Raw genomic sequence first — 27971 nt, 5'->3', positions numbered from 1 at the left:
ATGGCCTATAGGAGCCTATGTTTTTTGCATTTTCCAGGGGTGAACATTGAACTTTTCTCTATACTTTGCCACACCCAGGGTTCTTTTTTTCTGACTCTTCTCCATCTAGCAATCTGACACGTATAGTTCCCTGCCAGAACATTAAAAACATAAGTGTTGTTATTAAAAACTAAGGCTCGTTTGCTTGTTTGTTAATTCCTTGACATCTTACTGTCTTGTGTAGTGTGTTCTTTTTATTAAGGCATGCTGTTCTCAGCATCAAAAGCTTTTTAGTAATTTATCTGTAGTGGATCTTTAAGGTTATGAATACTTTAGTAGTTGGTTTGTATTTGTTTAATTAAAAAAAAATGTCTTCTTTCTGTTATTCACTAAGGGCAAGCAGAGGTGAATGATATAAGGTACCTGCCTTTAAGAAGCTTATCATCTAGAGCCTTGTTCAATTGTCTTGTGGCATAGAAAGTTACAGGAATTAATGTGCATTTCCTTTGAGTTTTAGTATGGTGCTTTATAATAACCATCTTATATACATTTCCTGCCAGATTATTCCATGCTAGGCATAGTTAGCTTTCTCTCATGTAGTCCAACATACAGAGCCTTTATATAGCAGGTAAGGGATTAAGTTAGATATTGTCTGAAAGCTCACACGTTCCCCATCCCCCGTTTTAATATCTGTCATTCTCTGGGAATTACCTATGGTATGCAGTAGAAGGAACATCCAATTTGGAAGGTGAAAGACCTGTCCAGATTGGAGCCCACCTCTGAGACTCTGGTAAGTTATTACTTAACCTTTCAGAGCTCCAGCCTTCCTTGCTTTGTGTAAGAATTAAATACGTAAGAACTCTGAAATAGTAGAACATCTTGCTGACATTATTACTGTCATTACTATAAATGCATATTAAAGGTCCTTGTCAATAGCAAATCATCTCTGTTATCAGTATCATTTTGGAAAGTAGATAACCTCTGTTTTCGAAGTGGTGGAAAAAGCCCCATAAGGGGCTTGTAAGAATGTGAAAAGGAAGGAAGGAAGTGAAGGGCATTTGGAAGTTTGGAGTATATCTCCACTGCAATTCCATGGAACATTTTTGTGTGGCCTTTCTAGCCATGGTCTTATAACTTCTACCCAATGATCGGGCAGGACTGTGCAGATATGGTAATTGTGGCCCACCAAAGGGATTGGTCAGTTTTGCCATCTCGCTGGGTTTGAAATGAGTCACCCCAGAGGTGGGAAAGAGAGGACCCCACCACCACCAACGAGGAACAGCCAGAAGCCTTTGGACCTGGGATCCCTGCCCTGGGAGGTTCCTGGGACCAGCAGATAGAGCATGAAATGTAACCCTGAGGAGTGGTGGCAGGACAGACCCAGCTGGAGAGACCTGGCAGCAGAAACCCGGCAGCAGGAGATGGTAAGGTAGGCTTCCTGGCCCACGGAGAGAGAAAGCTGAGTGCCTTTGGGCAGAGGCCTAGGGCCAGGGAGAGGGGTGCCAATCAGCACAGCTAGGAATAGGGTGTCCTGATGGGAGAACTGTATTCTTGAGTGTTCTTGTGCATGAATTGTAACCTGATACTTCCCTAATAAACCCAATAATTGTGACTGTGGTCTGTGAGCTCTGTGTGGCCATTGCAATGAATTATCAAACACAGCAGAGAAGTAGAGAGTGCCGAGGGAGGGATGGTTGGTGTCAGAATTGGTAAAGATGGCGGAGAGAGGAAGCATGCCTGACCCCTGCCTCACAGGGATCAGCCTTGGGCTGTTGATCTTGGTTTCCCTTCCCCGTTTTGAAGTGAGACGAGGTCAGACAACGCTGCCATGTTGTTTTTATATCTACTTTGCGGGAATCGATGGTTTCAACATTGAGCTCTTGTTGTTTACAAGATTTTATGGTAAATGCTTGGGTAGTATTTATAGATGGCAAAGTTTCCTACATTTAATATGCTTATATTAAAATAAAGTGGGTAAACTAGGCTTATGCGTATCTAGGATAAAAGGTAGAATAGGAGACGTGTCGCAGGAGAGTTACATACCGGGCAGTATAGGTTTTGTGGAGGAAATGGGGGCTTGAGTGAGATCTTGAAGAAGAGGGACCATTTTGACAATGGAACATGGAGAAAGAATATGTTCTAAGACAGTGGAATAACAATAATAAAAAAACATAGGTGCAAGAGAGCAAATGATTTACTTCAGAGAATAACCAGTACCTCAGCTTGATGTATTGAAAATGTGGCTGGAGATGTAGATAACCAGAAACCAGTTGCTGTCAAGTTAACTACGACTCATGGCAACCCCATGTGTGTCAGAATAGAACTATGCTCCATAGGGTTTTCAATGGCTGATTTTTTTTGAAAGTAGATTGCCAGGATTTTCTTCTGAGGTGACTTTGGGTGGGTGGATGTGGAACTTCCAGCCTTTGGGTTAGCAGCCAAGTGCACTAACCATTTGCACCATCCAGGGACTCTGGATATGTAGGGAAAAGTTACCTTTTAGAGGACTTTGGACGTAGCATTACTTCAGTCTTGCTGGTGCACTGTCAAGTCCCTCTTCTTCTTGATACCTCCGAGAAGCCTACACTCAAGCAGAAGTGATTATGCCCTCTTATCTGACACCTCTATCCGGGTCTACGTGAGAAGCAGTATGAGAGGAAGCAGAGATTCTGGAGCCAGGTTTCCTTGATTGAAATTCTCAGTCTGTACAGACTAGTTTGTGTGACCTTGGGAAGAAGGCACTTAACCTCTCTGTGCCCTAGTTTCTTCACCCATAAAATGGAGGTGAGAATATATACTGCATGTGACTGATGTGAGGATTTATGGGTTAGTTTATGTTAAGTTCCTGGAAAAGTACCAGGCACATAGGTATTATGCGTGCTGTTGTTATTAACAACTTCTCTCGCAGAACTTACCAGTTGCCCTCTGATAAGATTTATTTAAATGCCCCCTGCTTCTTCTACTAGACTGTGCCCTTTTGGAGGGTAGAACATATCCTGTTCTTACCTTCGCATTCCCGTTGCTTCATATTGTCTGCCTTCCGCATGGTGGTGTGTCTAAGATGACAATTTTGCAACATGTATGTCTGGATATATTGTTCTTTTGAATCACCCTTAAATCTAATACCAGAGTGACTGGATTTCAAGAAGAACTGCCTTATATCAATGGACTGCCAGTTGTACTTGAACTTGTGATGACATTAAGTATAGCTCACTTCCATAGCTAACACTGTAAAATTAATTCCATTAATACTTCTAGGGTAACAGGTAGAGCCCCACCTTGTAAGTCTATGCGTAAGAAAATAATTGTAATTAAATATTTACTAAGTATTTTGTGTTCTTATGAAATGAAGTTTTAGTGGTTTTTAAAAAATTTTTATTGTGCTTTAAGTGAAAGTTTACAAATCAAGCTAGTCTTTCACACAAAAACTTATATACACCTTGCTACATACTCCCAGTTGTTCTCACCCTGAGACAGCTTGCTTCCTCCCTCCACTCTCTCTTTTCGTGTCCATTCCACCAGCTTCTAACCCCCTCCACCCCCTCATCTCCCCTCCAGGCAGGAGATGCCAACATAGTCTCAAGCGTCCACCTGATCCAAGAAGCTCACTCCTCACCAGCATCCCTCTCCAACCCATTGTCCAGTCCAATCCATGTCTGAAGAGTTGGCTTCGGGAATGGTTCCTGTCCTGGGCCAACAGAAGGTCTGGGGGCCATGACCACCGGGGTTCTTCTAGTCTCAGTCAGACTATTAAGTCTGGTCTTTTTATGAGAATTTGGGGTCTGCATCCCACTGCTCTCCTGCTCCCTCAGGGGTTCTCAGGGGTTGTGTTCCTGTCAGGGCAGTCATCAATTGTAGCCAGGCACCATGTAGTTCTTCTGGTCTCAGGCTGATGTAGCCTCTGGTTTATGTGGTCCTTTCTGTCTCTTGGGCTTGTAATTACTTTGTGTCCTTGGTGTTCTTCATTCTCCTTTGATCCAGGTGGGTTGAGACCAGTTGATGCATCTTAGATGGCCGCTTGCTAGCATTTAAGACCCCAGATGCCACTCTCCAACGTGGGATGCAGAATGTTTTGTTAATAGATTTTATTATGCCAATTGACTTAGATGTCCCGTGAAACCATGGTCCCCAAATCCCCACCCCTGCTGCACTGGCCTTTAAAGCATTCAGTTTATTCAGGAAACTTCTTTGCTTTTGGTTTAGTCCAGTTGTGCTGACCTTGCCTATATTGTATGTTGCCTTTCCCTTCACCTAAAAGTAGTTCTTAATTTACTGTCTAATTAGTGAATACCCTTCTCTCACCCTGCCTCCCTCCCCCCCTCTCGTAACCATCAAAGAATATTTTCTTCTCTGTTTAAACTATTTCTCAATTTCTTGTAATAGTGGTCTTACACAGTATTTGTCCTTTTGCAGCTGACTGATTTCACTCAGCATAATGCCTTCCAGATTCTGCCATGATATGAAATGTTTCACAGATTCCTCACTGTTATTTATTGATGCATAGTATTCCATTATATGAATATGCCATAATTTATTTATCCATTCATCCATTGATAGGCACCTTCCTTGCTTCCATCTTTTTGATATTGTAAACAGTGCTGCAATGAACATGGTTGTGCATATATCTGTTCGTGTAAAGGCTCTTATTTCTCTACGATATATTTCAAGGAGTGGGGTTACTGGATCGTATGGTAGTTCTATTTCTAGCTTTTTAAGGAAGCGCCAAATTGATTTCCAAAGTGGTTGTACCATTTTACATTCCTACCGGCAGTGTATTAAGTGTTCTAGTCTCTCCACAAGTTTTAGTGTTTTGTTAGCATCATCTAATCCTGGGTGCTACAGGTTAACTCTTTACTATAAAAACATTGTTGACTAATTAAAGACTAGCACAGTTTCTTCCAGGTTGTTATGTAGACATGGGAAGACACCGTATGCTTATTAACTTGCAGGTTAAGCAAATGGAAAGGAAGGTGTGACTTCATAATGGTGTGGTTTGTATTTGTACCATCATTATTATTCACAGCCTTGCTCACTAGTAAATGAATGTTATGTCTCTGCCTCCACCTTAGAATGTGGTTGTGTTGGCTCCAACTGAGATCTTTTCCATGTTTTGTCCTCAAATTCTAATAGTTGAGAAGAAATTGGGAGAAAGAGACATCTTTCTAAACTAAATAGATCCCCTGCTTGGGATGTTTTTATACACTTGGTCTTTCTTTTCATATTTAAGAGAAGAATGTTGATTCTGCTATCACTGTGATACTTTAAAATTCAAAAGTAAATTAAAAAAAATTAATTAGGCTTTAAAATCAAGACCAATTTATTAAGATGTTAATCACCTTTATTTAAAAGGTTTTAGAACCAGTAATTTTCTTTTGTACATCAGAGCATGGTTTAGAAACTTTAGTCATAGAATTAGAAAATACCGTGTTTCATTTGGTTTTAACTCATTAGAAGGTGTTGGACTTTGTAGTTCCGAGTTGCACACTCAGTGAGAGATGGAGCCAAGATTAAAAGCATGAGGTCATTTTTTAATTTTGTAGATTGATAAACATGGCTGCTAGTAACTACTATAAGTTCTTTCTGTCTGTGATGTTTTTGACCTCATTATTTCCCTGGTATTTGGAAAATGAGACCAAATAAAAGGAAAATCGAGAGCATAGGATACACTTGAAGTTGAAAACAGGTTATATTTCAAACTTCCCGTTACCTAGCTGAGTAACAAATTTTCTTGTATAATCTTGTCTCTCATTATGCATCCAAAAACGACTGTGATGGAATTATTTTTGCATTCTTGATTCCATCCAGTATTGAACTAGACCCCAAGCTCTTACACAGAGCTACACAGAAATATAATCGGTTGTCCCTGTCACGGCTGATTACTTAGTACTGCATCAACAGCGATTTTGAAGCTACTCTCAACGTACTGTTTTCTCTAGCATTTCCCAGTGCTTAGATCTAACAGCTGCTGTCTTACTGACTGAAAATTTGCCTTTCCTTTTTTTTTTTTTTCTGAGATGTTCAACATGTTTTGAGTGTTTACTGTGTGTCAGGCACAGTTCTAAGTGCTCCACCTGTATTAACCCATTTACTCCTTACCATGACCCTGAGAGGTGGGTTCTGTTCTACTAAACAGGTGAGTATACTGAGGTACGGAGAAGTTACGGAATTCCACACAATCATGCCACTAATTCGTGATAAAAGCAGGGTTCTAACTCGGATAATTTGCCTACAGAGCTCATATTCTCAGTCACTTTGCTTTATTGACAGGGTAGCTTATAAGTCGATCACTGTGTTCTTGTTTGGGGAGGGGAATTATTATAGTACATTCACAGTGATTCTCTCTGAGAGGACAAAGCGACTTCTTAACCTTTTTCAGTCAGTGAGCAAGGCCATGGTAAGTGATGAAAGTATAGGAAGAAATAGTCTGACATGGGGCGTTGTGTGAGGAGTTCCCAGGACACAGCTTCCGGAAAGATCATCCTGGGTTCGAGGGAACTTTAGAGGAACTCTTGGCGGTGGTGAGGAGGGGAGAGAAGAAAGAATATCTGTGGAATGGGTCCTAAGCCTTCTGATCTGCTCATATACCGCAATCTCAATTCTGCTGTAGCAGTTGCATCTGTGGCTTCCAACCCTATCCAGCATAACCCGTTGCTGTCGAGTCGATTCTGACTCACAGCAACCCTATAAGATGGAGTAGAACTGCCCCATAGGGTTTCCAAGGAGCACTTGGTGGATTCAAACTGCCAACCTTTTGGTTAGCAGCTGTAGCTCTTAGCCACTGCGCCACCAGGGTTTCCCAAGTCGAGCATAAGGCCTTTATGTTATACATATAAAAATAAAGGGACACTGAATGGTATGCTTTTCTCAAGGCTCAGGGAGAACACCCACATGTAGTTTGACTTAAAATTATCCTGGGAGTCAGCTTTCTTTCTCTGTCTTCTCTTACCATTTGGATTGATCTTCTGATTTCTCTACCCTTAGTCAGGGCTGTGCACTGTCCATCTTCTGACCACCATGTGCAGGTTGCTGAGAAGCAAAATGGAGAGCCAGTTTAGATAAATTCATACTTTTGCACTGTGCCCGTCTGCCTGAAAGGCCAGTGTACATTTCTATCTTTATGAGCTAGACTGAATGATAATCACTGATGCCATTTATTGAGTTGCCTGTTCCATGCAAGACACATACCTCGTTTAGCTGTCATAACAGCTCTTGAGCTAAGTATTCATAATGTGTTGTATTGGAGATAAGTTTTAATTCCGTGTTGTATAGCTAAGAAATGAGCCTCAGGAAGGACGAGTGATTGTCCAAGGCCTCTCAGGTGAAGTCTAGTTCTGACAAAAAAAAACTGACAAAGCCCTTGATTTTTTCACTGACTAATAATTCATTAAAGAGTCCCTCTTCATCTTTTTTCTTGAAAGCATAAAGCAGAATGATTCTCAAGCTGACAGTCTTTTCTACTCTCTTGAATTGAAGGCACCTCTCAGGTAGAATATACAGCTGGTCCCAAGATTTTAAACATTTAATGGGAAGAGGTACTAATCTACCACCAATATTCCCTTTCCAGAGCATGATTTATTTTTTTGCAAACAAGAATTTTAAAAAAATCTCAGCAATATGTGTTTTTTTTAAGTTTTTCTTTTATTTATTTATTTTTTAAAAACAACACAGTGGAATAAAAAGTGCCTTTCCTATTTGGAGACCTCTTCACACCGGAGTGTGCTTACTTACATAGGTACTCAGGCTTTGGGTTTTATGAAGAGTGTAGGGGTGCCCTACTAAGTCCTGGAGTTATGTTTAGGCACGGGGCACAGTTGTTCCTTTTGTTTGAATTAAGTGTGAGCAAGGTGTTGGATCTGAACCCTTGGTACTGAAAAAAACCTAAACCAGTTGCTGTCAGGTTGATTCCGACTCATAGTGACCTTACAGAGCAGAATAGAACTGCTTTGTAGGGTTTCCAAGGAGAGGATGGTGGCTTTGAACTGTTGACCTTTTGGTTAGCAGCCATAGCACTTAACTACTGCACCATCAGAGCTCCGTCAATCCCATTAAAGGAGATGGAGTCCTTGGGTGCACAATGGTTATTGTGTAAACGTTTATGGCACAAATGGTTGAGCGTTGAACTTTCTAGTCGGAAGGCTGGCAGTTTGAACCCACCCAGAGGTGCCTCAGAAGATAAGCCTGGCAATGTGCTTCCAAAAGGTCACAGCCTTGAAAACCCTGTGGAGCAGTTCTACTCTTCACACATGGGTTTTCCAATGAATCGAAATCCACTCTACAGCGACTAACAGAAAAATACAATTTCTACTGGAGCAGACTTCTGTGGAAGGGTTGGCATAAATGATCAGCGTAGCTCTGAGAAGTGGGACTTTTAAAATCCCCCTGATGCTGCACAGTCAGGTGCATTTATTTTTTTAATTTTATTTAACAAACTTTTAAATAGTGCTTATAAAGTGCGAGGCACTATTCTAAATCATTTGCAAATATCAACTTGTTTAATCCTCAGAACAACCCTGTAAGGTGGTTATACCATTTTATTCTGTTTTACAGATGAGAAATCAGAGGCTCAGAGGAATTTAACAATTTACCTAACAGCTCATAGCTAGGAAGTGGCAGGGCTTGAATTTTAACCCAGGCAGTTTGGCTTCAGAATCTGTGTTGTTAATCGCTCTGCTAAGTTGTAAAAAAAACCCTCTGCTTTTCTATATCTGTGGAAAGAGACAATGGAAAAGCTCAGTATCATCAGTCATAACAAGGCCAGGGGCCGACTATGGAACAGACCATAAATTGCTCATATGCAAGTTCAAGTACCCATGGAAGCAGCAGTCAAGAAATCTAAGGATGCATTGCATTGGGCAAATCTACCATAAAGGACCTCTTTAAAGTGTTAAAAAGCAAAGATGTCACCTTGAAGACTAAGGTGCACCTGACCCAAGCCATGATATTTTCATTTGCCCCATATGCATGTGAAAGCTGGACAATGAATAAGGAAGATGGGAGAAGAATTGACGCCTTTGATGGTGGTATTGGCAAAGAATATTTGATATACCGTGGACCACCAAAAGAATGAACATATCTGTCTTGGAAGAAGCACAACCGGAATGCTCCTTAGAAGCAAGGATAGTGAGACTTCATCTCATATACTTTGGTCATGTTATCAGAAGGGATCAGTCCCTGATATATCATGCTTGGTAAAGTAGAGGTTCAATGAAAAAGAGAAAGACCTTGGATGAGATGGTTTGACACAGTGACTGCAACAGTGGGCTCAAGCATAACAGTGATTGTGAGGATGGCGCGGGACTGGGCAGTATTTCGTTCTGTTGTGCATAGGGTCGCTATGAGTCAAACCAACTTTATGGTACCTAGTGATGACAACAATGACTTTTTTTTTTTTACTTATTAATATTCTGGGCTTTTCTTTATTGAGCCTGGGAATAAAAAATTCTTAAAGAAAAACTATTTTTCTGGAATTAATCACACCCTGGGTAAATGAATAATTTATAGGAATCTGCACAAGCTGGTCCCTATGAGGCGGAGGCTAAAGATGTCCCAAATGCAGGGATGGATTACCCAATAAGCAGGGTTCTCATAGGCTTACTTGTGCTTACTTACTAATCTGTAGTGCACAGTTTCATGTGGGTTTCACCATGTATGATACCCATGTGAAATTGTGCACTATAGATTAGTAAGTAAGTACAAGTATGCCTGTGTGTACCTTGTGTACTGGTTAGTCTGTCCCTTCCCGAATGTCCAGCTTTTCCAAAATGCTGTTCCACTCCATCATCTCTAACATCAACGGCTCCCTGTCCCTTCAGTAGGTTCTCTCCAGTCTTTGGGTTCAGTAATTCACTACGACATCATGAACCAAACTTATAGTTAAGTGGTTTATTAGGGAGGTAACAGGGTACACCTCGGGACTGGGAATGACTCAAGTAACAGGAACAACTCAGGATACAGTACTTGCTCAAGACAGCTTCTTCTTGCCCTCTGCTGCTGGTCCCTGCTCTAAGCCTTGTCGAGGAAGTGTTACAACTCTTAGTTCCGTGGGTCGGCAAGCCCCACTGTAGCTATCTTGTGCTGGTTCCTAGTTCCTGCCATCTTGTACTGCCATCGCTCTTGCTAGTGCTGTGCTGCCACCTCTCGCTGTCTTCTGTGTTATAGCTCCTCCTTTCTCCCTGTGTCTCACTTTAACTCCCCAGACTGATCAATCCCCTCATTATGGTTCCATACATCTTATTTGCCTGGTCCCACCCCGACAAGGGTACATTAACAGCAAGCTGCCCAGCTCCCTTGGTGGGCCACAAGCACATTATTTGCATAGACCCACTTAGTCATTGTGTGGGAGTCACAAAGTCTATGGCTAGAAGGGCGTATGGCCATATTAAGTAATTCACTGAACCCCACGGGGCCCTTTTCACATTGAAGTCAGGTTTGACGAGTATGCTTGCTTTGAGGTTTCCTGTAAATCACAAGTTTATTTGTAAACAATTTTTCAGGTTACGTTTCAGCTTCTAGATCAAAACCAGTGGTTTACTGGTCAAAAACACACTCCCTACCTTCTCCTCAGGTGTATAGAACAATAGCAGTGACCCTTTCTAATTAAGGGGTGATTTGTTTTGTTTTTTGTTTTCACTTGCAACGTCAGTAGCATTCCTTCTTTCTTATAAATGTTTCATTTATAGTGAGTGAATGGTAATTCTTCAATAAAGGCTTTGGAAAATTGGCTTCCAGATAATGCATGTCCAGACCAAAACTTTTCTTAATGGTACTAATCCCGTTTGAGCAGTGCAGATCAGGTTTCTAAAATATTTATTTAGCAGTTGCTTTAAATTCTTCTTAAGTTTGTCTAACTAGTAATTTTAAAGCGTCTGGTTAATATACTACTTGTTTAACATAGAAACCCTGGTGGCATAGTGGTTAAGTGCTACGGCCGTTAGCCAAAAGGTCAGCAGTTGGAATCCACCAGGCAGTCCTTGGAAACTCTGGGGGAGTAGTTCCACTCTGTTCTATAGGGTCGCTGTGAGTCAGAATTGACTCGAGGGCAATGAGTTCGGTTTTCTTTGGTTTCTGGTTAATATAATATTAAAATCTGAGTTATGTAATATTACATGTGGAAACCCTTGGGCGTTCCATGGTAACTTCGCCTGATTTTTTTTTTAACTTTAATTGCAGATCTGTCTATGGCCGTACAGAAATTCTCCCAGTCACTACAAGATTTTCAGTTTGAATGTATTGGTGATGCTGAAACAGATGATGAAATTAGTATTGGTGAGTATACTGTTCTTTAATATTCTAAGAAATACTTTTAAGAATTTCAGTGTTTCACTGAAATCAAACAGACTCACACACTCAAATAATATGCATTTAAAACATTCTCTAGCTTTGATAAAATTTTAAGGATGATTTTTGGTTTCTGTCGGAGAGGGTATTATAAATTGTTTTAAATTGAAGTTCAGTGGTTTCGTCTATAAAGGAATCAATATTGTGTGACTTAGCTCTGCCTTCTGTGAAAACGTGAATAACAATGTCTCTGCCTCAAAGAGAATCATGCATTCAAACAAATATGTATTGGGCAGCGACTATTGAATATGCAAAGGTAGTGGCTTTAACAATTATCTTGGTTTTTTTTTTTTTTTTTTACTTAATGCTGATTTATTTTTTAACTTGTGTGTTTGTTTACAAAAGGAAAAAAAAAATCAGTCGTAACATTAAACTGGTATTGCTTCAAGACACAGAACATTACTGGGAAACATGAGACTTGAGCCCTCATCTGATTTTGCCACAGTCCTTAGCAGTCTGACCCTGGGGAAGGCGCATTCCTTCCTGATTCAGATGGTTTTGTTTCCCATAAAATGAAGAGGTTGGGTTATGTGATCTCTCAAGTTTTATCTGTATCTGGATTTTTACTGTGTGAACATCAGAGTCATCTAGGATTCTTTTCCCCACTTGTGAGCAATCTCTCCTTGTCAGTTTGTAAATGTGAGGTCTACTTGTAGGCTGAATTAGGGATGTATTGCATAATTAGAAGAAAGTATAACGTATGTGTATATTACGGAGAATAATATCCAGTGTATCCACCTTTCAAGTGTAAAAATAGGATATTACCTGGACTTAGAGCAGTGATTCTCAAAATTTAATGTTCAAACAAACTGCCTGACAATCATGTTAAATGCAGATTTTGATTCAGTAGGTCTCAGGTGAAACCTGAGATATTCTGCATTTCTAACAAACTCTTCAGGTGATGCTGATGCTGCTGGTCTATTACCACACTTTGAGTAGCAGGGACATAGAGTTCCCAGCATACCTCTGTCTAGTCACATTCCTCTATTTCTTCTGCCCTTAGTTTTTTTTTCTATAGTTTCTTTATATTGCATTTCTAACAATATGTTTTATTACTTTTAAAGACCTATGTAAGAAGTACAAACCTAGCTTTGAAAGGAAAGGGCATTATTATCCCTATAAAAGTAAGGCTCTTGGGAGAAGATAAGCTGAATGAGTTTCTGATCCAATCAATGTGTGGCTTTAGCTTGCTCACATGCACAAGAGTTCCTTCTAGAGAAATAATTCGGCAGAGTGAGTGATGGGCTTTTCTGCATATGGTATTTATGTTGTACATACATTGTCATGGTCAGGTTGGCAGTCTTTCTAATGTAGGATGCCAGGCGATGGCTTTATTTGCTTGCTCCTTCAGAAGTGTTACTCACTGTTAGGGGAAGGTGGAGGTGGCTGGTCTCCTGGGATCCATGTGCTGCACGGTAGCACATTGCAGGCTCTTTCTGTCTTCAGTTCTCTGATGAAAAGGGCTGAGCCATGCCTTTCTTGGCTGAAGTATGGTTAGGGGGCCTCTAGGAAGAGAGAAGTAGGGAGAGAATTGCTACATGGACTTGAAACAGCCTGCTTCTCTATGTGATGAATGGAATCATGTGCCACAGATGACATTTGGACTAATGGTCGCCGTCTTGCTTGCCGTTCTTGACGTTTGTGTTGTGAATGCCTTGCCCTCAGCATAGCCTTTGTAACATAAACCTAGCCAGATAAAAGCTTAGATTATATTGCTAAAATACTAATATAGTGTTGTTATTACTGAGAAAAAGGAAAGAAGGAACATTTTACTTAATAATTAACTTGTAAATTTCTAGGAATCATAGGTCAGGCCTGAGGTTTTTGTGAGCTTGTTTGTGTTTTATCATTTTGGCCCTGGCACCTGACCCAGGGCCTGACTCATGGTAGACGCTCAGTAAAATCTTTAACTAAATGTCACAATTTTCCTTTACACTTGTTTTTTTTTTTTTTTTTTAACTTATTTGTGTATTTTTATTATAGAACGATACATATATATAATTGGTATTTATTCCTTTGGAAAGAAGATAGTAGCAAATACTTTTGGATGTTTACAGATAATTATAATTTTTAATAATTTCGTGGCTTAAAATATTCCATCATGTTTTATATGTGAATTTGCAATTATTTTTTTAAAAAACAAAACCTCTGTTGTACATTCAGGTTGCTTTCTGGTTGATCTTTTACTTCTTATTTTTAAGAGTAAACATCTTTATGCTTATTTCTTTTAATTTCCATTAAATTTGTTACTTAAAATGCCTGCCTGAAGTCACCCATATGGTAACTGCAGAAGTAGAGTTTTTTAACCACTAAACTATGCAGCCTCTTAGTCAGGTATTAAGTAATTTCCACAGGTGGTGGTAAACTTGATATCTCAACATTGGTCTTTCTGACTCTTTCCACGTTGACTAAATGAACCATTATTATTGTGGCTCTTATAGATTAGATTTGAAAGATATGAATTTATTAGTAGGTGAAGGCTTATTTTAGGCAATGAATATTAAATTCTAATGCTTTGAGAAGTTAGATTAAAAGTTGGAGAACAAAAGATGAATAATACATAAGGGGTATATGTAATGTCCCTTGCTAATTCTGATTCAGAGAACTTATTTAACCCCTTTGTGCTGGGAACCTGAATTAAACATCAGTGCTTTGTTAGGAAAATCTAATTTAGAGCAAAAAAAAATTTAAATGGCAATTATTTTGGAATAATCTAAATCTAAGCTAATCTAAAAATATAGATGTGTTCCTATATCCTCACCATCCAACACTTTTTATCCTTTGAGTCCCCAGATATACTATAAAACAGTTAAAAATAAATTTTGTAAGTAATAAAGAAATAGTAGAAGATTTTGAATAACTATTGTGAATTTGGAAGGATTGTTGAGATAGTCCAAGCTCTTATACCAAGGACAGTGATCTGAGACGTGTATTTCTGAGACTAATGGGTAAGGCCTAGGCGTGGATAGATTGTGAGGATTATCCTTACCCAAATTTCTCAGCTTCATTTTTAAAACGTTTCAGCTATCTTTGCAGTAGCTTGTTGAAGCCCCAACGTTTCCACTTCTTTATTTCCCGATTTAGTGAAGGAGGAGTGAGTGTAGGATTGCTGTGACACTTGGTACTGAATAGCCACAGTGCTCTCAGCCAGAGTAGTCTTGTGACTTACCAGTGATATGAACTGCTGAATGCAATGACTTATAAAAAAGTTCATATTTTATAAATGAGCAGTATCAGCACAAGATGACTTGTAAAGTCATGACATTTGCAGACTTTGTGTGTGTTAGGTAGGTGCGGGGATGAATTACCCACTAAACAAGGAACGCACGGGCTTCATCGTGTTCACTTACTAACCGGTAGTACACAAATTCTCAGTTGTGCCTACCAGTTAGTAAGTAAACACAATGAAGTCCGTGGGTACCTTGCTTACTGTAAGTTGGTGTATACCGTGCTTACTGTAATCTGCCCCTGTGTGGGAAAGGGCAGGAGGGCAATATGAAGATGAGTAAGATGTCTGTTTTCAATGTGCTGACATTTGAATAAGGTGAAAAATATTTTGAGCTAAGTTAGGAAAAGAAATGGGCTGTTCCTATGTCAATAGAATTATCTAATTTGTGGAAGCTGTTCTAGAAGTTGGTTAGATGTGTCTGCCTGTGTCAGACCTGTGAATCTGCCCCATTCTTCAACCACCCCCTTTTTGGCTTTTTTTTCTTTGGCCAGTGAGGGATTGCTGGCTTGGAAAGAAGTAAAATGGGACTAGTTGTCCTGGAACCAGGGGGGAATTCCTGTGGCGGAGAGAGCAGTTCAGTTATTTCTAGGACGGAAGTGCCAGGCAGAGCAGCATCCTGCTCTCTCTCCCTTTGAGCGCTCTCCTTTCCATCCAAGAGCAGCAAGAGGCTCTTCCCTTCTCTTCTCCAAGGATAAATGAGCTGCAGGCGAGCTTCTGATTGCTCCCTTTTATCTGCCCACTGCAGCACTGGAAGAGTGGCCAGGAGCCTATTGATTCCATCCAACTTAATTTCTCACTGCTGCCCTAATTGCCTGTATTTGTCTAATTTGATTTTTTGAACTGTGAAAAGGCATTGGGCTGGGAATGCACTTGGGCCTTGGGAATTGGTAATGGAGGGGAGAGGAGTACAAACTAGTATAAGATCTAATCCTGCCCCAAAGTTTTTTGGGCAAACCAAAAAACTCATTGCTGGTGAGTTGATAATGACTTATAGCAGCCCTATAGGACATAGTAGAACTGCCCCATGGGGTTTCCAAGGCTGTACATCTTTACAGAAGCAAACGGCCACATCTTTCTTCTGCGATTTATATGTGGGTAGAGTAGATATAAAATGTACCAGTATTTAACTATAATTACATAGTAATATGTATGCAAATACAAAAATCAATACCTACTGCATTAGTCCATTACACATACGTGCATGGGAATTGATAATGTCCCATAGTAAGTCGTGTTTAAAACCTTCTAGTATGAAGTAAAAGGCTAATTTTACAGAAAATGAAATTCTTATCATTCGAAAACAGTTTCAGTTCAGACAGCTTGAAGTTCAAAGATACTACTGTGAATCAAATCTGCCTATGATTGTTGTTTTGCTAGGTTAATTTATCAAGTTGTTGTTGTTACGTGCCATCGAGTCCGTTCTGACTCATAGTGACACTATAGGACAGAGTAGAATTGCCCCATAGGGTTTCCAAGGAGTGGCTGATGGATTCGAACTGCCTACCTTTTGGTTAGCAGCTGATCTCTTAACTACTGTGCCACCAGGGCTTCTGTAGGATAATAAAAAGTTGTAAATCTTGGTACTTCACTTTGGTTTTTATGTCTGTGACAAGACTGGGGCATGTAAATTACTCCATTTTGTTCCTGTATTTAAAGCTTATAATTTGAAGTCAATTTTAATGAAAATCTAAAAAGTCTGGATAAAAAAATTCAGATATTGTTAGTCAAGCTGAGCTAGTGCCAATAAAAATATTAGTCATTAATGTGTGGAGAAGATTATTCATTCTTTGTAATCTTGGAAACCATTGGAAAGTCCATTTACAGTTGTGGTTAGACAGCTTGGTTAGTGATGTTATGTGATGGCCTACGGTAACTCTCTGAGAAGTCTTGGACAATATGACTTTTGCACTCAAAAGATTAAACATTTACGAAGTAGGAGAGTCAGTTTGCTAGTACATATTTTAGGTGGGGACTTCACTCCTTTAGACACACCTAAACAGAAAATTTCTGTGGTAGAGACAGGCAACACACTATTACTTGTCAACTAAGGTTATGACTAAATCCTGAGTTGAGGAACGAGGCTGTCGATTAGGTAATTCAGATCAAAATATATTTTGTAATGACCATTCAGATATTTCTGACATAACCAGTATATTCCTGTTAAGGTATTTTGAATGCAGATAGGCAGACATGACAAAAATAATTGTTGGTGCTTCATAGTTATATGGGATAAAGAGCATGTAACATTTGAAAAATAAACTTTTAAGTGAAACAGCCAGAATGGAAATAATGAGAATGTTCATGTATTGTGAAAAATGTACCCAGTGTCACTCGACAACTTGTGTAGAAATTGTTGAATGGGAACCTAAACTGCTGTGTCGTAAACCTTCATCGAAAACACGGTAACATCATTTAAAAAAAAAAAAAAGCTTTTATATGGAAATATATGTAAAGATGTACAGATTTACAGGTTGATGGATGATAACTTGCACCATAATGCAGTGGCTGAAATGCTGCCTGCATCCCTTAAATAAAAATCAAACCAAACCCATTGCCATCAAGTCGATTCCGACTCATAGTGACCCTATAGGACAGAGCAGAATCGCCCCAGTTTCCAAGGAGTGCCTGGTGGATTCGAACTGCCGACCCTTTGGTTAGCAGCTGTAGCACTTAACCACTAGGCCACCCCATTCCTTATAAAAAAAAAAAAAAATTTTTTTTTCTTTTTTTGAGGAGTCTAAAATAGTGATGGTTGGTTCAACCCCCAGGAGCTTTATTATGTTGCTGGGTGAAAACCCCAGGTTTTGCTCGGGGTGACTTGTTACAGCCAATAAACAAAAGGCCGAGGTGGGAGATCAGAAAGACCCCTTTATTTCGTTGTACAACAAAGGAGCAGTTGGGGCTGCTGCCTCCAAGACAGCTTGCAGGCAGCTTGGGGAGGTGGGCTTTTGCAGAGAGCAGACAAGGAAATGCAAATTCATCATGAATATTCAGGATTGACCTTCATGCAGGCAGTCAGAGCTTGGGGATGACTATGCATTTTCTTTAGACAAGGGTTTGATCCCCCAGATGGGGGAAAGGATGATTTTTTTCTTCATTGGGTTGTTAAGCATCCACCCAGAGGTGGGTTGAGGCCATCTATGGCCCATTCTGTGGTTATCTTGTCAAGGACCATTTCAGAAGAAACCCAAAAACCCAGTGCTGTCGAGTCGATTCGAAAGCGCAGCTTATTTTGCTTCGTGTAGAAGGATAAGTCAGAGCAGGTGTCTCTTAGAATGGTTGGGCTCTGAGGCTGCCTGCCTCTAATGTGTCTTCCTGAGTATGAACAGTGTTTTGCACAGGTGCAAATGTTTGTTCTTTGATTACCTCCCTGAAGCCAGATATACATTAAGGTGATACAGTGGTGAAGTGACTCAAATATGAATCTGTTCACAGACAGAAGCCTGGGAGTTATCTGTAAGGTTTGCCTGCTCTCAGGGTGTCAAAAAAAAAAAAAATTTTTGTTAAGTAGGAGAAAATTTTCAAGGGAGTGGTTGGAAAAACTTCTTTAATTTCCTTGTTAGAGAATTACTATGGGGAAAATGCATAAATCTTTTGCCAAATAAATCTATTCACTTTGAGGATGCATCTGTTAGGTCATGTGGAAAGGTGTTATTTGATCCTGTTTTTCCAATGGTAATATGAATATCGTATTTTTTTTTTTTTATATAGGCTGGGAGGTATGGCAAACAGGTTGATTTGTATTTTTTGGATCGATTCTTGTATAGTATAGAAACACTTTGAGGGATAGCGACATGTCTTTCACGTTACAAGTAATAACTGGTATATTTATGGTGTTGCTGAAGAAGATTGAATTATACCATGGCTGCCAGAAGAATGAACAAATCCGTCTTGGAAGAAGTATAGTCAGAATGCTGCTTAGAAGCAAAGATGGCGAGACTTCATCTGACATACTTTGGATGTGTTAGAAGGAGGAACCAGTCCCTGAAGAAGGACATCATGCTTGGTAAAGTGCAGTGAAAAAGAGGAAGACCCTCAGCAAGGTAGATTGACACAGCGGCTGCAACAGTGGGCTCAAGCATAGCAGAGTTTATGAGGATGGTGTAGGACAGTGTTTCGTTCTGATGTACACAGGGTTGCTATGAGCCAGTACCAACTCAACGGCACCTAACAACAACATATTCATAAATCAAAGAAATGCACTTAAAAGCTTAGTAATAACTTCAATTAAAAAAGAACCCATTTCTTCTTAAACTATTAAAATTAAACTGTTAAGCTATTAAATTATTGGAAATGTTTCTGTGAAGATTTTCTTCAAAATTTGGTTATGAGCTACATATACTCATGCATATAGATTGCTCCTCATATTTGTTTAGTGTTATTATAATGCCTAAGGTGGTGGTGGAGCTGCTGGGTGGTGCAAGTGGGTAATGTGCTTGGCTACTAACCAAAAGGTTGGAGGTTTGAGTCCACTCAGACTTGCCTCAGAAGAAAGGCTTGGTGATCTACTTCCAGAAAATCAGCCATTGAAAACCCTGTGGAGCACAGTTCTACTTTGATACCCACGGGGTCGCCATGGGTTGGAGCTGACTTGATGGCAGCTGATAAGGTGGCGGTGGTGGAGCTGTTTGTAGCTATGAAAAGCTTGTTGGGTATTTCTTAGGAAAAAGTTTATAAACCAAAGATAATACCATTACCAGCCACAACTGAACCCTTCCAAAAGAGACCTGAGATTTCTTTCAATTCAAGGAAACAAATTACCTTCTCATTTGCTGAATCAAAAGAAAACCCATCAGTTCTACAAACCTTCGTTACAACCCACGTAAATGTGGTTTTATAAATCAGGAAGTCCTCTATTAAAGTGGAACGTTCCCAAATGTCTAAGTTGTTTATACAAATAACATTTTCTTTTGAACTCTGAGGAGGAAGCGTATTTTACTTTTTAATAGCTCTCGGTTGGACAATTGAATTATTGTTTTCCATTTTTTCTTACCACCCTTATTTTTGCACCCACATAGAGCCACCCACAATTAAGGATCACAACAGCTGGGAAAGTTGCATATTTCAGGTGGAGTTCCTCTCTTAAAGAAAACATGCTCCTTGAGAGAGATGTTTCTTCATGTTAACTCTGTATTGAAAGAACATACTCGATTTACTTTTAATTTGAAATTCAAAATTTTAAAAATTTTCTTGTGCCTTAGGTGAAAGTTTACAGTGCAAATTAGTTTCTCATTAAAAAATTTATACACAAATTGTTTTGTGACATTGGTTGTAGATTTTTTTTTTTAGTATCACACTCTGATGAAGAGTAATCTGAAAAGCTTGTTATGTCACATGCCTAGAAAATACCTTTAACTTATTGGGAGACATTAATCTGAAAACCTTTTCTGTTTTTTTAGTGATTTTGTTCTGCTGAGTGTTTTAGAAACCCTCATGTAGGAACAGGGAGCTCAGTAGTTAGATCCTCAGGCCTTTTTTACAGGGGGCTCAGTGCTTTTTGCCTCCTTTTTTGGCTCAGTGCTCTTTGAGGTCAGAAACTAGATTGTACTCACATTCCTATTTCCACATAGTCCTTTAAAGTGTAGGTAGCAGAGGCTTAATTTATTGGTAGCAGAGGCTTAATAAATATTTGTTGAGTGACTAGGCCCCCTGCAAAACCTATTAAACTTTTATAGCAACAAATCACTTTAAAGTACCTTAGAGTCACTTGCTTGCCTGTGTCTAGCAGGAGTTTCTTCAATATGGTAATAAACTAATTTTAGAGAGATATAGTTCGTGTATTCATACATATGCAAACATAGAAATACACAATGCATATATAATTTATATATAAAATTTTTGAATGGACTTTAGAATTATTTTGAATAATTTTCTTGGTATAAGAAATATCTAGATATATATAATACCAATGATATGAAATATCTAGAGTAGGTAAGTGTATAGTGTATTTATTAGTGGTTTCCAGAGTGGGAAAGAAGACACAGTGCTTAGGGCACACTGAGCTTCTGTTAGGGATGATGGCAGAATTCACAAATGGTTAATGGTGATGGTTGAACAACACGATGAATGTGGTTAACGTCACTGAACTGTACGTGTGCAGGCTAGAAATGTCAGATGTTCTGTTACCTATATACTGACCACAATAAAAAAACAAGCAAAAATTTTCTGTTTTTTAGCTTATTTGATTTGTATTTTTTATTTTAGTTAATGTGAATTGACTATGATGTGACAAACACTGTGTTAGTCCCTGGGTACTTGGTGCCCGCAAGGGTAGTCAAGGTTTCTGCCCTCATGGAGTGTACAGATGGTAGTAATACTCCCCTTTTTGGATGTTGTTGTTGTTAGGTGCTGTCAAGCTGGCTCTGACTCGACTCATAGCAACCTTATGTATAAGAAAACGAAACATGTCCTGGTTCTGTGCCCTCCTCGCAACCGTTGCTACGTTTGAGCCCATTGTTGAAGCTACTGTGTTAATCCTTCTCATTGAGGGTCTCCCTCTTTTTTGCTGACTCTGTAGTTTACCAAGCATGATGTTCTTCTTCAGTGTTTGGTCCCTCCTGATGATGAGTCCAAACCCTCACCATTCTTGCTTCTAAGGAGCAGGTACTTCCTCCAAGACCGATTTGTTCATTCTTCTGGGAGTCCATGGTAATTCGATATCCTTCGGCAACACTTAGCATAACATAAGTAAAAGAAAAAGTAAAGAGGCATATTTAAGGGTGGGTGGGAGGGGGTGTAATGAAAGAGAACTTTGATCAATGCTTACTGACTTGTAATAGCTCAAAAATAGTCTCAACCAAATGACTAGACAGTGAAATACATGCTGTGGCCCAATGTAACTAGCAATGCAGGCATATATAAAGCATAGTGGACTGATGACATCACTGTTTGAATTTTTTGCCTATTAACAGCAAGATGCTTTGTCCCGTATTGGTAAACATCTGGCGCTAGAAAAAGAAGAGGTGGCCTGTGGGCATTATGTGCCTAGCTTGCAATTTTTTTAGTCGGAGAAAGGTCAGTAGTGATAAGTCATTTCTCAAAGCTCAGCCTAATAGCCTGATTTTGTTGGTATTTTTCTAGTTTTCTTTGTGGAGTTTTTCAGCCCTTGTAGAATAAATTCTGTATCAGTTTTGAAAACAGCTTTCGAATATAGTAATGTGTCACTGTCATTTTCTCAGTAATGCTCTAATTTTTGTATGGAATAGTTTATATCTTTCTATCTGGGAGCTGTATTTCTCTAGTTCTAGGATAATTCTCTTGCTTTCTTCATGTATGGCTGGGGTGGACATGTGGAGGGTTGTGGGGCTGTTGATATTTTGAATTATCAGAAAATGCTACTTATAACCGAGAAATATGGCTCAGTTTCTTTATATCCCTTTAGTGTTTCAAAGTAGAGAGAGACCTTGGAAAGTATGAAAGCCATATGCTTGCAGGTAAAATGATTTCCTGTAGTCACACCAGAACTGGAACTTTGATCTCCTGACTTTCTAGCACAAGCACTGTGACTATGAGTTTACTTGTTCAGTCATTCAGTAAACATTTATCGAGTACCTGTGAGTTGTCATACCTGTGCTGGGCGCTGATAACAGGTCAGTGTACAAAACAGAAAAATGGCCTCGCCCTAATGGAATCTGCATTCTTGTCAGAAGCGTTAGATGATAAACAAATTATGTAAACTCATTATTAAGTTAGACAGTGATAAGTGCTATAGAAATACAAAAAGGGTGAAGATTGTTATTTAAATTTTTTCCTATAAAGTAGATATATGTAATTGCAAAATAGCAGTATTACAACAAACTGTCTATAAAATGAACGTTGTTTTATCCTCCGTTCCTGTATAATAAAATTTACATGGAAACATGAAACGACCTACTTCCTGATTTGAAACTCTCTGTTATAGAAGGAGGAAGATGGTGGACACTTCTGAGGCTTTAAGAGCTCTTGATTTCTTCGGCAGCATTTAGAACATTGAAGCATCTCTCTAATTATTTGCTCACTGCAGGCTTTTGCTTTAGAAGATTCCACTTGTTCCCTTGTTCGGCATTCTTAGTCTGAGTGGGCACTTGTACTTTCATTGTGATGATATGTGCCATTTTGAAAAACACTGGAGTATAAGATTTGAGAGGCAAAAAATGTCATAGAGGGCTTCTTTGCAGTGTCATCTGGAGTTTAATTTGTAGGTTTTCAGGAGACACTTAAGCCTTTTTTTTTTTCTTTCTTTTTAATTGTGCTTTAGGTGAAAGTTTACAAATTAGTTTCTCATTCAACAATTTATACACAAATTGTTTTGTGACATTGATTGCATCAAGTCCTATGGTTGAAGCTGCCCTTTAGGAAGTTTATTCTGGCATCAGTATGTGTGGTGAATTATAAAATGAGAAATAACTTTGCCAGTTCAGAGTGAGTCCAAGATTGCCTTCATCATCGAATTCTTTATGAACCGAGAGAGTGCTTTTCTAAATGTGAGCGAAATAATAAGAATATAGTTTCAATTTGGACATAAAATGTTTGGACCAGGAAGAAGCAATAGATGTGAAGATTGTGTCTGAAAGAAGGGAATTTAGGAAGAAATGTAGGCACCCAGAGATTAATTAATGGAAAACTCACAGGTAAAAAAGCAAGGACAAATATATGAGCAATGAACAAGAGACTTAGGAGGAAAGAAAGAAAAAAAAAAAAGGGAAAAGAATATAGAGGGAGAAGTTGGAAGGCAAGAAAAGAAGAGTTGAATAGACAAAAAAAGAAAAAGAAGAGCTGTCCTTATGCAGTTATCTAGACATATGTGACTTGGAAAAAAAAAGGCTGATTTGACTTAATTTCTCTGTCATGGATAGAATTCAGGGTAATTGCTGAGTTAGGATTCAGAGGTGTGTGGAGAGAGGAGTTTTGGAGCCAGGCTTGATTTTTGAGACTTGCAGGAAAAAAACAGTCTTATTTCTTTCATAACCATGAGTATTCCTTCTGCCATTGAACGTACAGATGAGCTTTAAGCTAGGAAGTAGAGCTGATCTTTACAAGTTTGATTAAAACACATACTATTTCCTACTTAAATATAGTTGGAGCCCTTAATTCCTCACACAAAGCATGCATTAAAAAAAAAAAATTCTCAAAGTCATTCCCAGACTGCCTACTATTAGAAGCAACTCTGGGAAGCTTTAAAAATTTGCTGGGCATCACCCCAGACCTGAACTGAGGTGGAAGTCCCTGGATTGGGGCTTTACTGAAAACAAAACAAACCAAACCTGTTGCCATCAAGTCCATTCCAACTCATAGTGACCCTACAGGACAGAGTGGAACTGCCCCGTAAGGTTTCCAAGGAGTGGCTGGTGGATTTGAACTGCTGACCTTTTGGTTAGCAGCTGAGCTCTTAACCACTGTGCTGTTTAAACCTTGGTTAGCAGCCCTAGCTCTTAACCACCTTGCCACCAGGGTTTCCATTGGGGCTTTAGAAGTCTTTAATTTTATGGAGATCCTTGGTGTCTGATAAAACCTGTGGAAAGGCTAAAAAATTGACTTGTGGTTAATACAGAGACAAGCCCCACTGGGGAGGATACTAAAACAGGAGACCTAGAAAAGTCTATTCTAGAGGTATGCCTTTTAGATCCTCAGGTTCCCTAGCGCCCAGTGTTGTGCCAGTGTTGTCACACCAGTGCTGTAGATGCCATGTGTTTGTAGGGGACCCTGTATATTTCTTGCCACACTGTCCTTCCCAAGCCTGAAAAAACAAACAAAAAAAATCCTCAAGTCTGAGGTTTTGGTGTATGTAGAAAAAATAGATGCGTACCCTTAGAATAAGAGATGGTGTCCACGGACTAGTGTAGATTCTGTGTGGATTTTCCGAGGATGAAAACAATCAACTTTTCAAGTGAAAATCATGTACTAGGTGTGACTTAGTTCATGCTCATATCGATTTGGGGTTCCCTAGAATTTTCTACTAGTTATTAATATCTTTCTCTGCAAAGAACCTCATGGATAATTTTGGTACACGAAAACATTCTTGCATCCTAATTAAAAACAAACAAAACCTGTTGTTGTCAAGTCGGTTCTGACTCATAGTGACCCTGTAGAACGGAGTAGAACTGCCTCATAGGGATTCCAAGGAGCAGCTGGTGGATTTGAACTGCCAACCTTTTGGTTAGCAGTCAAGCTCTTAACCACTGTACCACCAAGGCTCCACATCGTAATTAGGCCTACAAGATTTGAAAAAAACTGCGATGTACTCATCGTAATACTCAAGAGAATAAGCTGAGTGCCATAGGTATTAAAAAAAAAAAAAAATTGCTGTCAAGTCGATTCCAACTCACAGTGACCCTAAGGACAGAGCAGAACTTCCCCCATAGGGTTTCCAAGGAGCACCTGGTGGATTTGAACTGCTGACCTTTTGGCTAGCAGCCGTGGCACTTAAACACTATGCCACCAGGGTTTCTGCTGCAGATATGCCCAATGCCCAGTGCCCAGTGCTGTCGGGTCGATTCTGACTCATAGCGACCCTATAGGACAAAGTAGAACTGCCCCATAGAGTTTCCAAGGAGAGCTTGGCAGATTTGAACTGCCGACCCTTTGATTAGCAGCTGTAGCACTTAACCACTACGCCACCAGGGTTTCCGCTGCAGGTATAGTAGGGACAAAAATGCTGTGGGAGTACCAAAGCTGGAGAAAGGACTTCTGGCTGGCTGGGGAGATCAGAAGATGATCATCAAGGGGGTTATTTGAGCAGGGTCCTAATGGTTAGGTGAGATGTAGCTAGGAGTTGTAGGTAAAGGAAAAGACACGAACATGACCTTTTGGTTAGCAGCCGTAGCTCTTAACCACTACGCCATCAGGGTTTCCACAGAAACATTTAGTAGTCGCAAAGTGCAATAGTTAGCAATGTAGGCTGAAATATTTGGAAAAGTACCTTAGGGCCACATTATGGAGGCCCCAAATAGCTTGCTACATGGAGTTTAAACTTAGTTTATAGGTACTGAGGACTTATTTAAGGCTTATGAGTTGGATAATGACATGATCGAAGATGCCCTGTAGGAATCTTATTCTGACATGACTACATAAGATGCCTGAGAGCCGTGGAAGCTGGGAAACCAATGACTAGGCTGCTGTAATAGTACACTAGAGATGAAGTGAGATCCTGAATGGTGGTAGTGACCCATGGGTATGTAAGAAGGGTAGAGGAAAGACATAGGCCACATTTGGTGATTGGATGGATGGAAGAAAAGATTGAGGTGAATTCCTCACTTGAATTACTAGGAGAATGGTTTTATTAGCACATTTACATGTTCATAGGCAGCCAGGATACGGGAGGTGGGGCAGAATTTATGAATTAAATTTTGACACTTGCTAAGTTTGAGATTCACAAAATCCCTAATAGAAATTCCCAGGAGTTATTCAGATATGTTAAATTAAGGATGGTGAAGTGGGGATATGGGACTATGCCTTGAATAGTGAGAAAGAGTGTAACTGCAGCCATGGTCACATGGCTGCTAACTGAGAGGTTGGTGATTTCAACCCACCAGCTGCTCTGTGGGAGACAGATGTGGCAGTCTGCTTCTGTAAAGATTATAGCCTTGGAAACCCTATGGGGTCATTCCCCTATGTCCTGTAGGGTCACTAGGTGTGTGAATCGGCTTGATGGCAGTTGGTTATGGTTATTTATTTTCACCTTGTATTCAGAGTTAGCTCTGCACATCATTAATTGTATGACCTTGCATGTTGTTTAATCTCTATACTTCAATTTTCTTTATCTGAAAAATGGGAGGAAGGGTGAAAGATTTGAGTGTTTTGTATGCGACTGCTCATGGGGTATTGGGAAGATTAAAGAACTGGAAATTATAGTGCTGGCACATGTATTAAATAAATGTCCTTCTTCTCTGAGGAGCCCTGGTGATGCAGTGGTTAAAGCGGTCAGCTGTTAACCAAAAGGTTGGTGGTTCGAACCCACCAGTGGCTCCACAGAACAAAGATCTTTTGTAATGATTTACAGCTTTGGAAACCCTGTGTATGGAGCCGTTCTGCTCTGTCCTGTAGGGTCCTCTATGAGTCAGAGTCAGCTTTGTGGCAGTGGGCTTTTTTTTTTGGTTTCTCCTTCCCTCACTCCTTTTCTTCTTCATTAGGCTACAGGGACCCTTGGAGTGAGTTTGTAGTCCAAGGGGAAGGAGAAACGGCCAGTGAAGAGTGACGATGGAAGTAAATATGATGGTGGGAGAGAGGAAATAAAAATGTAGCTAGAGATGGGAAAGGGTGAGATTAGAAGCTTAATGGGGGGAATTGTTAGTTTTTGAGAGGAAGAGGGCCCCTTTTTTCCTGAGACCGGAGACAAGTTGAAGAGAACAAATAAAGACAGTGTTGATCAGAGGGTCTTGAACTTCCCTCAGAGAAGCAGGAGGCCAGGCCATCTGGTAAGAGAGAGGGGAAGTTTGGGGCTGGGTTCTTGAGAAAGGAGAAAATTCTTTTTAGATAGCCTCTGTGGGAAATGAGATTAGGCGTAAACTTGAGTTGAATAAAAGGATTGCCAAAAAGCAAAAGCAAAGGGGTTAGATAACTTGAACTTTTAGTGTCCTTGTGGGTGTGTGAATTACAGAGGAGAGGGGGTCATTGGAGCTTAAGAGTATGTAAAAAAGGGAAGCTAGATTCTGAACGAGGAAGCGGATGTTGAAGCTTCAGTAGGGTGGTGGCAGGGGGATGGGGTGCAGAGGAGGAATATGAATGGGGTGCTGCAGGCTTTGTGGAACGTGAAGGCATGCTTGGAGATCAGTTTCTGATGGCACTAAGCCTGGGAGGAGTTTGAATTGTAAGTAGTTGTTTGTCAGCAACAAATTACTGGCTGTTCCCTTCAGGTCAGGGTATTTGGTGCTCCAGCTTACCCTTTAAACACAAACAGTGCTGGGACTGTTTGCCTTTAAAGATAAACCTGTTCTTTCTCACCCGTAACGTAGCAGTATAGTACGCTGCCACCTTTTACCCCCTTGGCAATAATACTTTGCTAGAATAGACTTTGGAATCAAACAATCAGAATTAAATATCTGCTTTTCTACTTACTGAAACCCTGGTGGCATAGTGGTTAAGAGCTACGGCTCCTAACCAAAAGGTTGGCAGTTTGAATCCACCAGGTGCTCCTTGGAAACCCTATGAAAAATGGAGCAGTCCTACTCTGTCCTATAGGGTCGCTATGAATTGAAATCAACTCTTTGTACTGGGTTTTTGTTCTTTCTGCTTACTAGCTGTGAGATCCTGGGGCAAGCTGCTCAAGCTGATTCATCCTCCTTTTCTCACCTGTGAAATGAACACAATACCTACTTCAGTTCCTCATATGATTGTGTGGACATTAACTGAGACATGTATGCCACACCTCTGTCTCTTGGTAGAAGTGGTTCAAAATGATAGTGCTCTCCACCTTGGCAAAATGGTTGCTGAACTGGGGGTTTTTTTGACT

General features: G+C 39.9%; 1 protein-coding gene across 2 annotated transcripts in view; it reads left to right on the top strand.

The window, feature by feature from the left end:
- ARHGAP42 (Rho GTPase activating protein 42) overlaps window positions 1–27971 on the top strand; it is a 321223-nt gene that overhangs the window by 73838 nt on the left and 219414 nt on the right. For both annotated transcript variants that reach the window (XM_049889483.1, XM_049889482.1), the window contains exon 2: window positions 11149–11244. In XM_049889483.1, coding sequence (XP_049745440.1) covers window positions 11149–11244 — 96 coding nt within the window. The remainder of the gene's footprint in view (window positions 1–11148; window positions 11245–27971) is intronic.

The sequence above is a fragment of the Elephas maximus genome, chromosome 7 (assembly GCF_024166365.1).
Source record: "Elephas maximus indicus isolate mEleMax1 chromosome 7, mEleMax1 primary haplotype, whole genome shotgun sequence".
Classification (NCBI taxonomy): domain Eukaryota; kingdom Metazoa; phylum Chordata; class Mammalia; order Proboscidea; family Elephantidae; genus Elephas; species Elephas maximus.
The sequence above is the reverse complement of the archived record's forward strand: the minus strand, read 5'-3'. Positions and strand labels throughout refer to the sequence as shown.